Consider the following 13,503-nt stretch of genomic DNA (forward strand, 5'->3'; position numbering starts at 1 on the left):
GGGCTGAAACAGAGCAAAGGTTCACATTTGGTGACTCAGTAACACCAACATTTTGCCATACATACGTAGAAATGCTGGGAATTTTAGATTTAGAGTTATTCTCAAAAGACTAAGGCTGCATTCTAGCACCTTTGAATCAGATCTCCAGCTGATGTTCCTGTGTCAGGGGACTCTCCAAAGTTTTTGTCTCTTCATTCCAGCTGCCCCATTTCATCCCTTCATTGCTACTTAAATCAAATGCTAAATTTCTTGAAGCCCTGCAGAGTCTACTGGAATGTAACATCTCTCAAACCTTACCCTTTTCAACAGTGCAAACATAAAGCAATCTGTTGATTGCAAAATTGACTATTTTTGGCATAAAAAATCTGTAAATTAAAGATATCTTTAAGACTGGGGCTCATCTCTAGTACAGTGTAGGCACATCCACTTAAAATTACAGTTCTTCTGTAGTTCAGTGAATCCACAGCAAGAAATTATCATTTCATATATACTCTTTTTGTCTTAACAGTTACTACAGGTCCTTTATTTATACAATATATTTAGAGCTAAAATCTCTAAAACTAGCCAGGGGATTTTGTGCTCCTGTCTAAAACTACTGTAGATACTAATCAGAGAGATTAGTGATGTTTTAAATACATTATTCATGCTGAACAGTGTATTTAAAACCATGTATTCATGAGTGATTTGTGCCAGCTGGACATTGTACAGAAATGACAAATACTTTGATGTCCAAGGACCTGTAGGGTTCCTCCAGGTGCTTATTGACTGACATAACTCACATATGTTTGTTCATCTTTCTGTCTAATGTCCTCCAAAAGTAGTAGATCCTAGAATAAAAGTACAAATGGGGGAAAAAAATGGTAAGACTAAAGGAAAAATTACTTTGGCAACAAATTCCTTTGGTCCATCCTGTTTCCTCTTGTACGCTACTGTTCTGCACTCTTACCTCTTTAATCTGCTTCCTCTACAGCATTAATTCTGCCCCATGCACTGTTGTGGGCTCCTTTTCTACTCTCAGCCCTTTTAGTGTCCTCACCCTTTTTTCTGTTCCTCAGCACCTCTTTCTTCCTCATCTATGTCTCTTCATCTGCCCACCCCCTATCCATTTTCAGAATGATTCCACTCATTTGTTTATTTCCTTTAATTCCCCTAGTTCCTAATCTTGCTTCTTTCATATTTTTCTCTACTCCTCACTTGAGGTCTGTTGTAAGATTAGCTTTTGCCAGGTTATGATGTACTTTGCATTATTTAGGACTGGTATTTTTCAGAAAACAATTATGACCATTATCATATTTAACTCTCTTAAAATATCAGCCTGAGGTAAAGCCAGAGCACATTTTCAAGTAGATTACTGATAGCCTCCTTCCAGATTTGAAATACCATATTCGTGTTGCTTCATTTATTTCTTATTTACTCTTCTGCTGTAAACAAGTAATAAGCTTATGTTAATCTGAAAAATCTGTCAGGAAGCACTAAATGTTGTTGTTATCATAAACTTGCCTAAATGTTGTCTTTGCAACAGTCCAGAGATGGTGATTGGATGCCTTGTTGCAGATGGCTGTGGAGAAGGTGATGTAAATGGGAAGAGCTGAGGGGTTCTGAAGTCAGAAGTAGCCCATGACCCTCTTCTGCTGCTGCTTTGTGATCCAGAGGATGATGATGTGAGTGAACACAAACTATGTGGTAGTCTTATAGGCGTGGATCTGTTGATGAAATTAATTAATGGCTATGATTTGTAGTATAAGATATTTCCAAACCACTTAAATTCATAGTGCTAATGCTTGTTGTTATTGGCTTCTGCATACTTCTATTCAGATTTGTACTTCTTTAGTATCTTCACATGTTTAAACAAGCAGAAGGACAAACCTAATTACACAAGAATCAGAGATGAGGAAAAGAAATCATATATATATATATGTGTATATATATATATGTAGTGCTTAATGATTATAGAAAGCAAGATTTTACTTTTTCTGGACTCACTGAATTTTTTTTCATAATAATGGTCCTCATTTGAGAGCTCTTCAATGTCTGAACACCTCAAACACTTGCATGAATACACTGAGTTTATTCAGAGAATAAGTGTAGTGTAAATATTGTGTTGTTGTCTCCGATACTGAGGAGGATTATAAACCAGACTTCTTGTTGCAGTTTCTTGCTATGAAATTACTACCCTCTGTATAAAACTACTGTGATGCCACATCTACAGAAATTGACATTATCTCTGCACAGTTTTTAATAAAGTGATTTCAAAAAATAACCAACACCTGAATAATTCATATAGGTTTAGTTCACCTGCATAACAACATTTCCTAAGGTATAAAATATGACCTTTAAATATAGAGATTAATACAGGCCAGATGAGATATTTCAGTCTCTCCTAGGAGATGATAGCATCCTGTAAAGGTATTTCATTACCTTGTAGATCCTGCTCTGCTATTTTGACTTGATATTATTCCAGATGACTGAGAAGTTCTGTAGGATACACTTCCTGTAAGAATAGATTTTTTTTTTTTTTAAGTGACCAATGTGAATTACTCACTTCACTGAAAAGAGAGCTTGGGAAACAACGATTAATACTTCAGTTGCATTATTTGGGGAAAATTCATTATAGGTTTATTCAAGAGTTAAAATAGTGCACAATTACAATAGAGAAAGAAAGATAGGGAATTGGCTTACAAAATAAAGTCCCTATGTTACTTGAGCCCTAAATGTTAGTCCTGTGCTTTTATGTGTTCTTACACAGTTACACAATTTAGCAGAGGGGAGGCATTTGCTGAGTCAAGAGTTGCCTTCCAATACCTCTTCCTGGAAGAAGACTCAACAGAAGTGTAAGCCATCAAAGGTCCTCAGCACTACTCCAACAGAGAATAGGTGAAAAACTGGTTTTAGTCTTGGTAGATGAAGCCTACATAGAGCTTAGCTGTCATGAAAACAGCAAATTGCATCACTCCTGGCAATTTTCTTCTAGTTAAACACATATTGCTTCCTTTCATCTTCTTTCATTTATTAGACTATTACTAGACTAGCAAGACAGCTCTGCTAACATACTTTAGTGCTTCAAGATATTATTTTTTTACCCTCCCCATCTCTAAGAAGGAAAGTTTCTTTAGTGCATCATTAAATCATTGTTTCTACTTGCCCTCACTTTTGCAAGTATGCTTTGATACATTCAACTCCATCGACTGAAAACCTGTATAGGCTGATTCTGAAATGTGCTGAACACAACTCTTCTACATATAATTTTACTATCTAATTAAATATCTGTTTATATTCAGAAACAATAAAAAACCTCAATTAACCTCAGCACTCATTGTCTTGTTATACAAAAAAATTATAGGCAAACACACATTTAGGAAGTATCTGAACATACAAATCAGATACAATATAGAAAAAACAATCTTTACTCCTTTGTTACACTTGCATTGCAATTGCATTTGTCTTTGTTTTGGGACATTTACACCATGGAAAAAGATGAGAGTGACTTAAGTTCCTTGTGTGGCTGGAGATGTGTGTTGAAGCCAGGTGGAGCACAGCCTAAGAGACTGTCACAGAACAGGCTGAGCGTAAATCCAGGGGTAGGAGGGATGTGGGAATGGTGGATCTGTAGAACACGAGAAGTTCTGGGAAGCTTCTCACAAAGGAGATTGCACAAATCGCAGTGGGCTGTTATTTGTGTCTGTCTTTGTGCTAGTTTGAAGCAAGCTGGAATGTTTTGGTAAAAGAACTAGATAATGAGCAGTGAAAAGGTAAACAATGGTTGTGTCTCCTTCCCTCATCAGTTTCGCTGAGAGTTCTGGGAAGAAGAAGGAAAACATCTGATAACATTCTCCATTTTGTTTTTCTGCCTTTGCCTTCAGACCTAGCCACATCTCCTTAACCCCACTGCCACTAACCTTCCTTCTTAACCTCTTGGCTGCACCTCTATTCTTCCTGGGAACTGGGGTAAGGTTGAGAGGGGCCGGGGAAGGTGTTGGGGTGGTTTGAGAGCCCCTCCTGGGGACTCAGGTTTCTGGGAGGGGAGTTGTGTTTCTGTATTGTTTATCCTTTGTATATTTCTGTATATAACTGTATATATTGTAAATAGCTGCTTGTATACTTGCTGCTGTAAAATAAATAGCTTCATTTATATTCCTGGAGTCCCTTCTGAGTTAGCTGGGACAATTACAAAAGTGGGGGGGGGGGGGGGCGGGTAAGAACCCAAACCATCACAGTCTTACACCAGAGTGTTACGCATGGCCTGGAGCAGCCCTGATGAAAGGAGCTTTGAGTAGGTAAAATGTCTTATAGCCTGCTACAGTGATATGGTGAGAAAAAGAAAAAGAGATTACTGAGCTCAGCTCAATTAGTTTGTTTTGGACAAACCCTTCAGTACTCTTCATTTAGCTTCCCCTGATTCCTCCACTGATTTTTAACATGATATTATGGACAGTGCTAATATCTGGTAACTATAAACACATAATTACAAAGGTTAATAGAGGGTCAATAACATATAATGCAATATGCCTGTTCTGCTCAACCAGAACATCATTACAGTGCTTTCTTTGCAAGTGTGGGCTATGATTGGTCAGTAAAATTCATTCTGATTACAAGCAATTATTCACAGAACACAAGAGGTCACTACTAAGAAGATTTGCATCATTCCTCATTTTTAACCATTTGCCATCTACTGCATTCATCTCTCCATGATGAGTTCCTTACACTCCAATAATTAAAATTTGCTCATTAAATTACTAATATTTGTATTTTAATTTATTCATCCTCTTAACAAAATGCAAATGTCATCCAGTTACAGACTGTATTTTTACTCACCCATACGTCCATCTTGTGGTGGAGTTATTAATGATAATCTTGCTGGACCAGTTGGTGTTTCAGGCTAAATGAATGGCAAGGTATTAGAGTGTTATAAGAATGTTAATTATGAAGGTCTTTGAAGCAATAGTGTTACATTTTGAAGGACTATAAACCTATGGATTTCTGGCACTCTCTGATAAGTTTTGCTCAGAACACTGAAAGGCAAAACCCCAGGACTGAGTATCAGAGATTCACAGTGGGCTGAAAAGAAGGTGCATGTGTTTAAGTTCTAGTAGTCTCAGGAGTGAGCTATTATTTTTCAAAGATCCACAGTGGGCTAGGGAGGAGGTGCATGTATTTCAGTCCTTGTGCAGTCTGGTATTTTCTCACATTCAGGTGAGAAAATACCAGACACTTACATAATTTTCTGTGATGAGATTCCATCCTTAAGCTAGCATCTGTTCCTGGATGTTACCTCTTCTAACCTGAACACCAACACAGTGAAAAGTACCCATCTTCAGTCTTGTTTTAGAGATGTCACTCAAAACATGCACTTTCCTACTTAGTACCAGGTTCATATCACTGACTTCACACCTAGCATTTGCCCAACATCTGAAGACACTGCACAGATGCTGATGCCCCTGTGCACAGACAGAAGGAAGATCATGTGGTCAAGCAGCAAAAAGAATTGTTTATGAAAGGAGAAAGATAGTGGCTGGCTTCATTTGTATCTTAAAGCCTCCTTTTTTTTACATCATAAATGAAATTTCAGGAATGTTTTGATAATCAGTGTGATGTGAAATTTGGAGTGCCAAGCAATTATCCTCTTCTGCAATGGCAGCATTTATATTCAGACTGATCTCCTGAAATTCCCTTTATGATTAAGGAAGAGAAATGTGACTGGGATCTATAAGATTTCCTTTAGAATGAGATGAATCAGAGATGGTACTCTGTAGGCTACACCTATGTATATGGGATATCTATAGCTCTAACCAGTCCCTAGGTTACAAAAGGAAACTGTGATGCCAGCAGAGATCTGCACTACAGCCATCTCCATGCAGCCTGGTGAAGGTGGAAGTCTTCCATGTATTTTCATTCCTTAATGGAATAGCTCTTAAATTCCCAGTTTCACGTGCTAGCGACATTTAATCTGGAAACAGCTACCATATTTTTGTCATATAAACACACTGAGATTTCAAGAACTTGTGTGTGATGGGGAGAATATAATGGCAAAAATCAGTGCTGTGTTGTAATTCCTTTCTGCTAGGCAACAAGCACAGCTGAAAGCAGTGTGTGCATAAGAATATGATCCTATTTTTTTTGCAGTAGTAATCGAGCAGGAGACATCTAAAGCATATCTATATATGCATCCACGTATATAGACATGAATGCAAAACTACACTTACCTTCCTCATTGGTGAAGGTAAAGTATCAAACTCCATTGGCTCCACTCTTACAACAAAGGTCAAAATAAGGATGACATTGTAATAAAAATAATAGATTCATTTTAAGGCCTAAAATTACATTAGAATCTCAATTTAAAATTGACTAATAATGGAAAAAAACACAATACCTCATTCACAACACACATGAATATGTAGAACTTGTAAGAAAAAATCTATTCATTAATTCTGAGCTTTGTTTTAGATATTCACAGAGAAAGTTATTTGATTATTAGCATTTTTTACTTTAATTCAACAGTATTCTGAAATTTTATTAAGACAAATAAAGTTACAGTCACAGATATAGAAATCTCTTAGCTTTAGCTAAAGTGTAGTGAGCCTTACTGGAGTTCACCGCATCTAACCTTAGACAACTGCAACCTACATATGGATGTCTGTATAAGTAATTCAGTTTTCCTCTACAGTGGGAGAGGTTCCTGTATCTGTCTACCTATCCAGAAAAATCTTTAGAATAAGGTGCATTATGCCCAGTGAGAGCAAAGATAATCTCTACAAGTAGTTAATAAGTGGAGTGGATAGAGAAGATCCTCCCCAATTCTTTCATAGTTACGTGGTTTGAGGAAATGAAACACAAAATCAGAAAACATACTTATTTTAAACTCCTTACAAAAATACCCAAACATTGTGTAGCAAATATCATTATGCTGTCACTGACAAGATTTTCATGGAAAATGAACAGACTTATACTTACATTTCAGAAGCTGAAGGATGACTAGGGTGAAGAGAATACGAAGGATAACTACTCTGCTTTCTTGGAGGATCTAAAGTCATTGAGAAATTTAGTATTAGAACACAGTTAAATCCAGTGGAGTGTATTTAGTAGTTAGTACCATAAGTCAACACTTCTTACTGGAAAGTGGATTTCTACTTGTACTGGGAAATGCTGCTTGTGTGTTTCTCTCAGGAGGTTTCACACTGAAGGGGAAATAGAAGAAAAAACAGTTGTAAATGGAAAGCTAGTTTGGTTCGTTTGTTGGTCTAGCTGGCCAGTAAAGCATTAAACCTCTTACCATTGTATTTGATGCATTTGTTGCGTTACTTTCTTGAGAGATTCTTCCAGCTTTAAGGTCTGTGACATAACCATAGAAAAAAGCAAATTCTCTCAGTGTGATACACAGCTTCATTGTCATGCACCAAGAATTCTGAAGGTGGAAAGGCTGCTTTCTATGAGGCTTAATACCATTGTTATTTCAGATTTATTGCAACAAGACTGGAGCTGTTGTGTGAATCAATTAGACAGTCAGTCTGAAAAAGAGATATTTCTTTGGGGTGGTTATTGGCTTATTTTGATTACTTTTTGTTAAGTGTACTGGTAATACTGAATATGTGAATACTAAGTGCTTGAAAATAGTTTGCTTTTATTTTTCTTCTTTTTTCCACATCTGATATAAAAGTTCAGTTTCATTTAATATGGAATCATCTGGAAAAGATACCCATATTTCTCATATCAGATTCAAAACTGATTAGGTTCTTTTCAGTATCTAAAGCTTAATAAGTTTATGTGAAGAGTTTTTTCTACTATATTACAGACACAACCGAAGTATCTACAGGAGAGAATGCTATGAGCTTGCAAATTTCAAGAACATTACGATCAAAAATATTAGGTCAAGTAGGTGTTGGTTTTAGTTTTCATGATCATATATTTTATTTTATGAGGGATGTAAAAATTCAGTCAATACTGCATCTGTATTTTATCTCTAGTTTTCATCCTGTGGCCTTAGTCCTTCATGGCTTTGCACTACTCATGCTTTGATTTGAGGACAGGTTTGGTGTTTTCTTGTTAATATTTTGTGCTTCTCCTCAGAAGGCAATTTGAATTATTTAATTAATTCTTTATCAATTCTTCAATAAGATTCCCTTATATACATCTATAAAAGCATGGGTTTTTTTGTGGGAGATATTGATTGGTTGATTCACCCATATTGCCAGGTAGCTCTTAGCAGTCCTTAGTCTTGTTCTCCATTACTCCAGCTTTATTTGTCAACCCTAATCTTCTTTTCTTCTAGGCCTGCCATCTGAGTACCAACCTCTCCCCACCTTTTGTACTTCTTCCTCCATATAGTTAATCAGTTCTTTCTTTCCCTGTCCTTTGACCCTGTCACCCCACAACTAAAATTTGTTTTATTTAATAATAGTAGCTATAATTAATAAAGTTATCAGCAATTTTAAACAATTAAAACCCGATATTTGTAATAACAGAAATGATGCAATCCTGACAAATTACTGTAGGTATCCCAATAATAGGTGAATTATTTTCTGAAACTATTCAAAGCAGCAGTCAAACATAAAGCACCAAAAAGAAGGAAGTCACAATTAGAGTTACCTTTTGTCTCTGGTATGCTAACAAATGTTTACGGTGTTTTTCTTGAAATTCTGAAACCTAAAAGCAGGTACAGTTACATCAGGCATCACATTTTTCCAACCTCAGTCTGTAGTGATGGAGAAGAGCTTCTTCATACTACAGTATTCCAATTATCCTATATTTTAATGAGTGCTTAACATTCCTTTTAAAAATTCTCTACCAGAAAACATTCTAAGTTATCATCATTGATAAATGTTATTTGCTCTAGCAAATATGTTAGAGCAGGTAGATTTATTTTACTGAACTTGGATTCTAACACTATGCTCAATACCAAGGTAAAGACATTGGAAAGCCAGTTTAGCTGTGGTGTTTCTTATTCATTAATGCTAAGCAAACACATAAAATTAATGGCAACATAAAAAGAAATGTGTCTTATTGGCAATTATAACTTGCCTTGTAAAATGTCCTGTTAATTAAAACATAATTGTTAGACACGCTGTCTAGTGGTGTGTCAGAACTTCCTGTGTCCAAATGAGGATCATAAACCATGAGAGGCAAGAAGTGCAAAACATGCCAGGAAGGCAAGACAAGAGCTTGAGGAACAAATTACAACAGGCAATGACTCACTAATAAATCTTTTGTCTAATGTGTAAGAAAACTGTCAGGAAACACGTAGGGATAGAGGTGACTGAAAAGAAACACCCTGAGAAAATTAGCCTGTGTCTACTTTTAATTCACTGCAGAAGAGCCTGCAAGGTTCCCACTGAATAGTCATCAAAGGATCAGAAGTGTCTGCAGTTTATATATGTTTAGTATAACAATCAGTAGAAGCTGCTGATTATTTTATAGAGGTTAAAAGTTTTAAGACAGATTCACCTGTGTTATTTCTTTTGAATATTTCTTGCACAACGTGTCAATTCCCATGAACAGTGACTGAATATCAGGACTTGTCTACCGAGAAAAGAAAGTTTACCAAGGTTAGCATTTGTATTTGCAAGTTATGTTATATTCCACAGCTACTAATTCTTAGAACTCACAGGAGGAAGTTAATTGTATTTGAGACTTCCTATGCACTTTTGAATTTGGTTGACATTAACCAAAACATTTCCCCAGGATGGAATGGCATATGGAGAAAGAGAAGAGCAGATAGACAGGTAGCAGGGTTTGCCTATCTAGTCTTTAAGTAGAGAAAATACAAAGGAGATGACAACATTTAACCTAGAAAAATTTAAGTATTCACAAAATATATTTGGCATCTTTAAAACATCTTCATAGGAGCCAAACTCTAGCATTAGAATCTTAACAAAGCCATGATCTCGGTTTCAGTGTCTCAAAGATCTGAACAAATTAAAACCCAATCAGCTTTGTTGCTGATATAAAAACTCCTGCAAATAAAGGTTTGCAGAACACTTTCTATTTTAGCTGTTGCATGGAGGACTGGCAGATGTTAATCTGATATTCTGAAATAATGAACACTGAGGTTCTGATTTACCATAACACTTAACCATCCTCTGGGAAAATGCAAGTGGGGATCATAAGACACAGAAGGAAGATATAAAGGTGACATGCATGCATTACTTAAAGATGAGAATATTTAATGTGTAGATTTTGATTGCCCCAATATACAATTTAATGAGGAGGTTTAAGGCATTTATAGGACCTCCTACTCATTGGGAATTCTTCCATAGCATCAGCTCATAAAGGTTACCAGGTATATTTCCATTCATGTTCCTGAATTATAAAGCCATGACTTTTTTATATGCATCTTTAATTATCATTCCAATCATTTTATCTGTTCTTAATCAAGGCTAAGCAATCATCATGAATGTCTTTTTCAAAGAATATGGTAATTTGCTTCCTTCCAGTCCTCCACAGCAGTGGCAGGTTCTAATGAAACATCTAATATTTGTGTTAGTATCCCAATCACTGCATTTTTTAATTCCTTCAGTATTTCACAAGTAAATTATCATGGTATGTGGAAATGCTGCAATTTAAGACTGATCTAACTTCAAAATCAGTTTTGATTTGAGCAAGGTGTTGGACAAGATGATCTCCAGAAGTCCTTGACAACTTAAATTATTCTGGGGTTGAAATGAATAACAAAAGTTGCACCAAGGCTAGGTTGATGTTCAAAGCTTATTAACATGCCTCCTTTAGGAGCTTTACAGGGTTCTAAAAAAAATTATTTGATTATTGTGTGCATTGCTACTTTGTATTGCTTGCATCCTGCTTTGATATAGGTTTTTATTTTTGGGAACTTTGCCTTCTTCACCCTTTTCTGTAAGATTGTGTTTAAAAACTGGTTCTATCTCGTGTTTGTTACTCATTTATCTCCACAGCGTATACATGTAGAGATTTCAGTATTTAGATACAGATCAGCTTATTTTCAAACATCTCTTTCAAGGCCATCTCTTCAGGGTTAGTCCCAAATTGTCCTATATTTCAAGTATATTATTGCCTCATATTGTGTGTTTGAGGTACTGAAAGATTTTAATACTTTTTTTTTCCTCTGTGTAGGACAGGTTTGTCTCTTAGGTAGGCATCAGTCTAGGAAAATGTAAATATTTTCACACCCTATTTATAAAAACAGCTAAGAATAAGGTTCATGGGAGAAATCAAAGAACTAAGTCTTTCCAATGATACTTCAAGAAAGGGAATTAAAAGTTATTAATTCTCTAATGAATAACAATAATTCCCAACAATATTCCTCTCCCACGAAGAAAACAGCTTAACTGAAGAGAAAATAGGGAAAAAAAAAACAACACACTTGAAAACACTGAAGCACCACCACAAAGATTTCGATCCAGCTCATTACATGAAATAATTAAATTCAGCCCATATTCTCTGATATGCAAACACCAAAGTCAGTGACTATTTTCCTTGTTTTGGAAGCAGTCAGATACTCAGTAGCCAACCACGTTTCTTGCAAAGGCTGAAGTGATCTGCAACCCAGAAGAATCTAAACCTGAACAATCTCAGTAGGCTTTTATCTGAACAAATCTGTAAAACTGAAAGCTACAGAGTGCATAAGTATCTAAGTCTTCCAGTCTTTTGTTAGTAAAATATTCATGTCACAGTTGGTAAACAAAAGGGAAGTATTTTGTAATGCAAATAATTTAGCTGTTAAGTAAACTACAGATTAATGAATACAACAATACTAAAGCTTCATTTACCTGTTTCGAAAGTACTAATGTGCGACAAGGAGTTCTACAGATCAAACATTCATCTTTGTTGCCTGGAAATTACACATTTGAAAGATGTCAAACAACAGTTACCAGATACATTTTTAATAGAATTTGATGCCAAACCTTTATTTGGAGTTTGTGGAGGGAATCTGAATTTTATATAAGAAATACAAATAAATGTGAATAAATAATTTAGTTCTGTAAGCTTTACACAGCTGCACAGGGAAAATGTGTGAGAATGTCATCAGGCTTTACTCCTGTAAATAAGCACTCATGTAAATAATTTTATGAATATCATTAGTGTCACTTAATGCAGGTGACTTTTAGTTCTGTTGATTTAAATAGGGCTCTTTGCCTAGTTTAATTACATATATGCTTAACTAATGACTTAACATTAACTGGATATATAACTTTTAAGACTGAGGCCCAGTCTGGCTCTGTTGATAAAACATATGAAACCTTAACTTCAAAGAATTAATAATTTTATCTTATTAATTTCTTCCAGTGAAAAAATTAATCAAATTGGGGTTTAAAATTGTGTCATTAAAAAAAAAATAATCTCTCTTTGGTTACTTGCAAATATTCCTAGTAAATGCATATTACTATGATACACATAATTGATAGTTTTACTAGATCCTTTCGAAGGGTTCTGAGGATTGATGTATATGAATGATTCATGAACTGAATGCAACACACAAGAGCTTCCAAATACCACCTCCAATCCTCTTCATGCTGCTGAACACCGACAGCGACAATACTGAGATTTGAGATATCTTAAGACTTAGCAAAACCTGCGTTTAATAAATCCTATGTTTTGCAGATTTCTCTTTCACTAGTCAAAACACACAACCTTTCCAAAATTAAACAGAAGAGGATGATGTCTCTGGGGTTTTTTTCAGTATGCTATAATGGATCATGCACATCCAGACTCATTTTTTATTAAAGCCTCTGGTTTTCTGGGGCCTTGCTCTCAAAGCCATATTGCCCCACCCAGATTTATCTGGAAGCAGTCAGTGGTTTCCACCCTTCAATAAAAAACAAATAACCATCATAGAATGGCTTAGGCAGGAGGAGACCCTAGAGAACGTCCAATGCAACCTCCCTGCCATGGGTAGTGACACATCGCAACTACAGCAGGTTACTCAAGGCCCCATTCAACTTGGCCTTGAACATGTCCAGGGAGAGAGCACTCACAATCTCTCTGGCCAATCCATTCCAAAGTCTTGCCACCCTTGCATTGACCAATTTCTTCCTAAGATGCAACCTAAACCTATTCTCCTTCAAATTAAATCCATTTCCCTGTGTTCTATTGGTGGATACCCCTGTAAAAAGTCCCTTTCCAGCCTTCCTGTAGGTTCCCTTCAGGTATTCGATGGCAGTTATAAGGTGCCCTCAGGGACTTCTCTTCTCCAGGCTGAACAATCCCCGTTCCCTTAGCTTATCCTCATAGTCTATCAACAGCAACCATGGGAGAAGTACATGAACAGGACTGAACTGATACTGAGTCAGAGCTGCCAGTCGCTGAGGCAGAGGTGGTGCTGAGGCCGAGCTGCCTGTGCCCCCAGCAGCCATTACCTTTCTGGAGGCAGGTCTCGCAGACGACATGGCCGCAGCTGGTGAGGTGGAACCGGGGCGTGGGCTTGCGAGGCTCACAGAAGCAGACGTTGCAGAAGACTGGGGTGGCCATGGGGTGGAGGGCCAGGAGGGCCTAGCAGGGAGCAGGCGGTGCAGGCAGACCCTCCCTGTCACGGCGCTACAG

At 36.6% G+C, this 13,503-nt stretch overlaps 1 protein-coding gene across 1 annotated transcript; it reads right to left on the reverse strand.

Annotated features, from left to right (window-relative positions):
• Positions 1–430: 430 nt before the first annotated feature.
• Positions 431–11,799, reverse strand: RNF212 (ring finger protein 212). The gene is made up of 11 exons (XM_064151818.1): positions 11,733–11,799; positions 9,436–9,510; positions 8,581–8,637; positions 7,268–7,326; positions 7,108–7,172; positions 6,949–7,018; positions 6,201–6,246; positions 4,813–4,876; positions 2,419–2,491; positions 1,501–1,703; positions 431–827 (listed from the first exon to the last, which is right to left on the reverse strand). The coding sequence occupies exons 2-11, from the start codon at positions 9,481–9,483 to the stop codon at positions 802–804; spliced, it is 711 nt and encodes a 236-aa protein (XP_064007888.1). The 5' UTR covers positions 9,484–9,510; positions 11,733–11,799; the 3' UTR covers positions 431–801.
• Between the last annotated feature and the right edge of the window lie 1,704 nt (positions 11,800–13,503).

This window comes from Pogoniulus pusillus, chromosome 11 (assembly GCF_015220805.1).
Source record: "Pogoniulus pusillus isolate bPogPus1 chromosome 11, bPogPus1.pri, whole genome shotgun sequence".
NCBI lineage: Eukaryota > Metazoa > Chordata > Aves > Piciformes > Lybiidae > Pogoniulus > Pogoniulus pusillus.

Bases quoted from the DNA above. Each gene is read 5' to 3' on its own strand.
- RNF212 (XM_064151818.1), bottom strand. From the start codon at position 9,483: ATGGGAATTGACACGTTGTGCAAGAAATATTCAAAAGAAATAACACAG. The intron at 8,638-9,435 runs GTGAATCTGTCT...ACCTGCTTTTAG, and splicing joins ATTCAAAAGAAATAACACAG to GTTTCAGAATTTCAAGAAAA. The intron at 1,704-2,418 runs GTAATGAAATAC...TTTCATCAACAG, and splicing joins AGCAGAGCAGGATCTACAAG to ATCCACGCCTATAAGACTAC.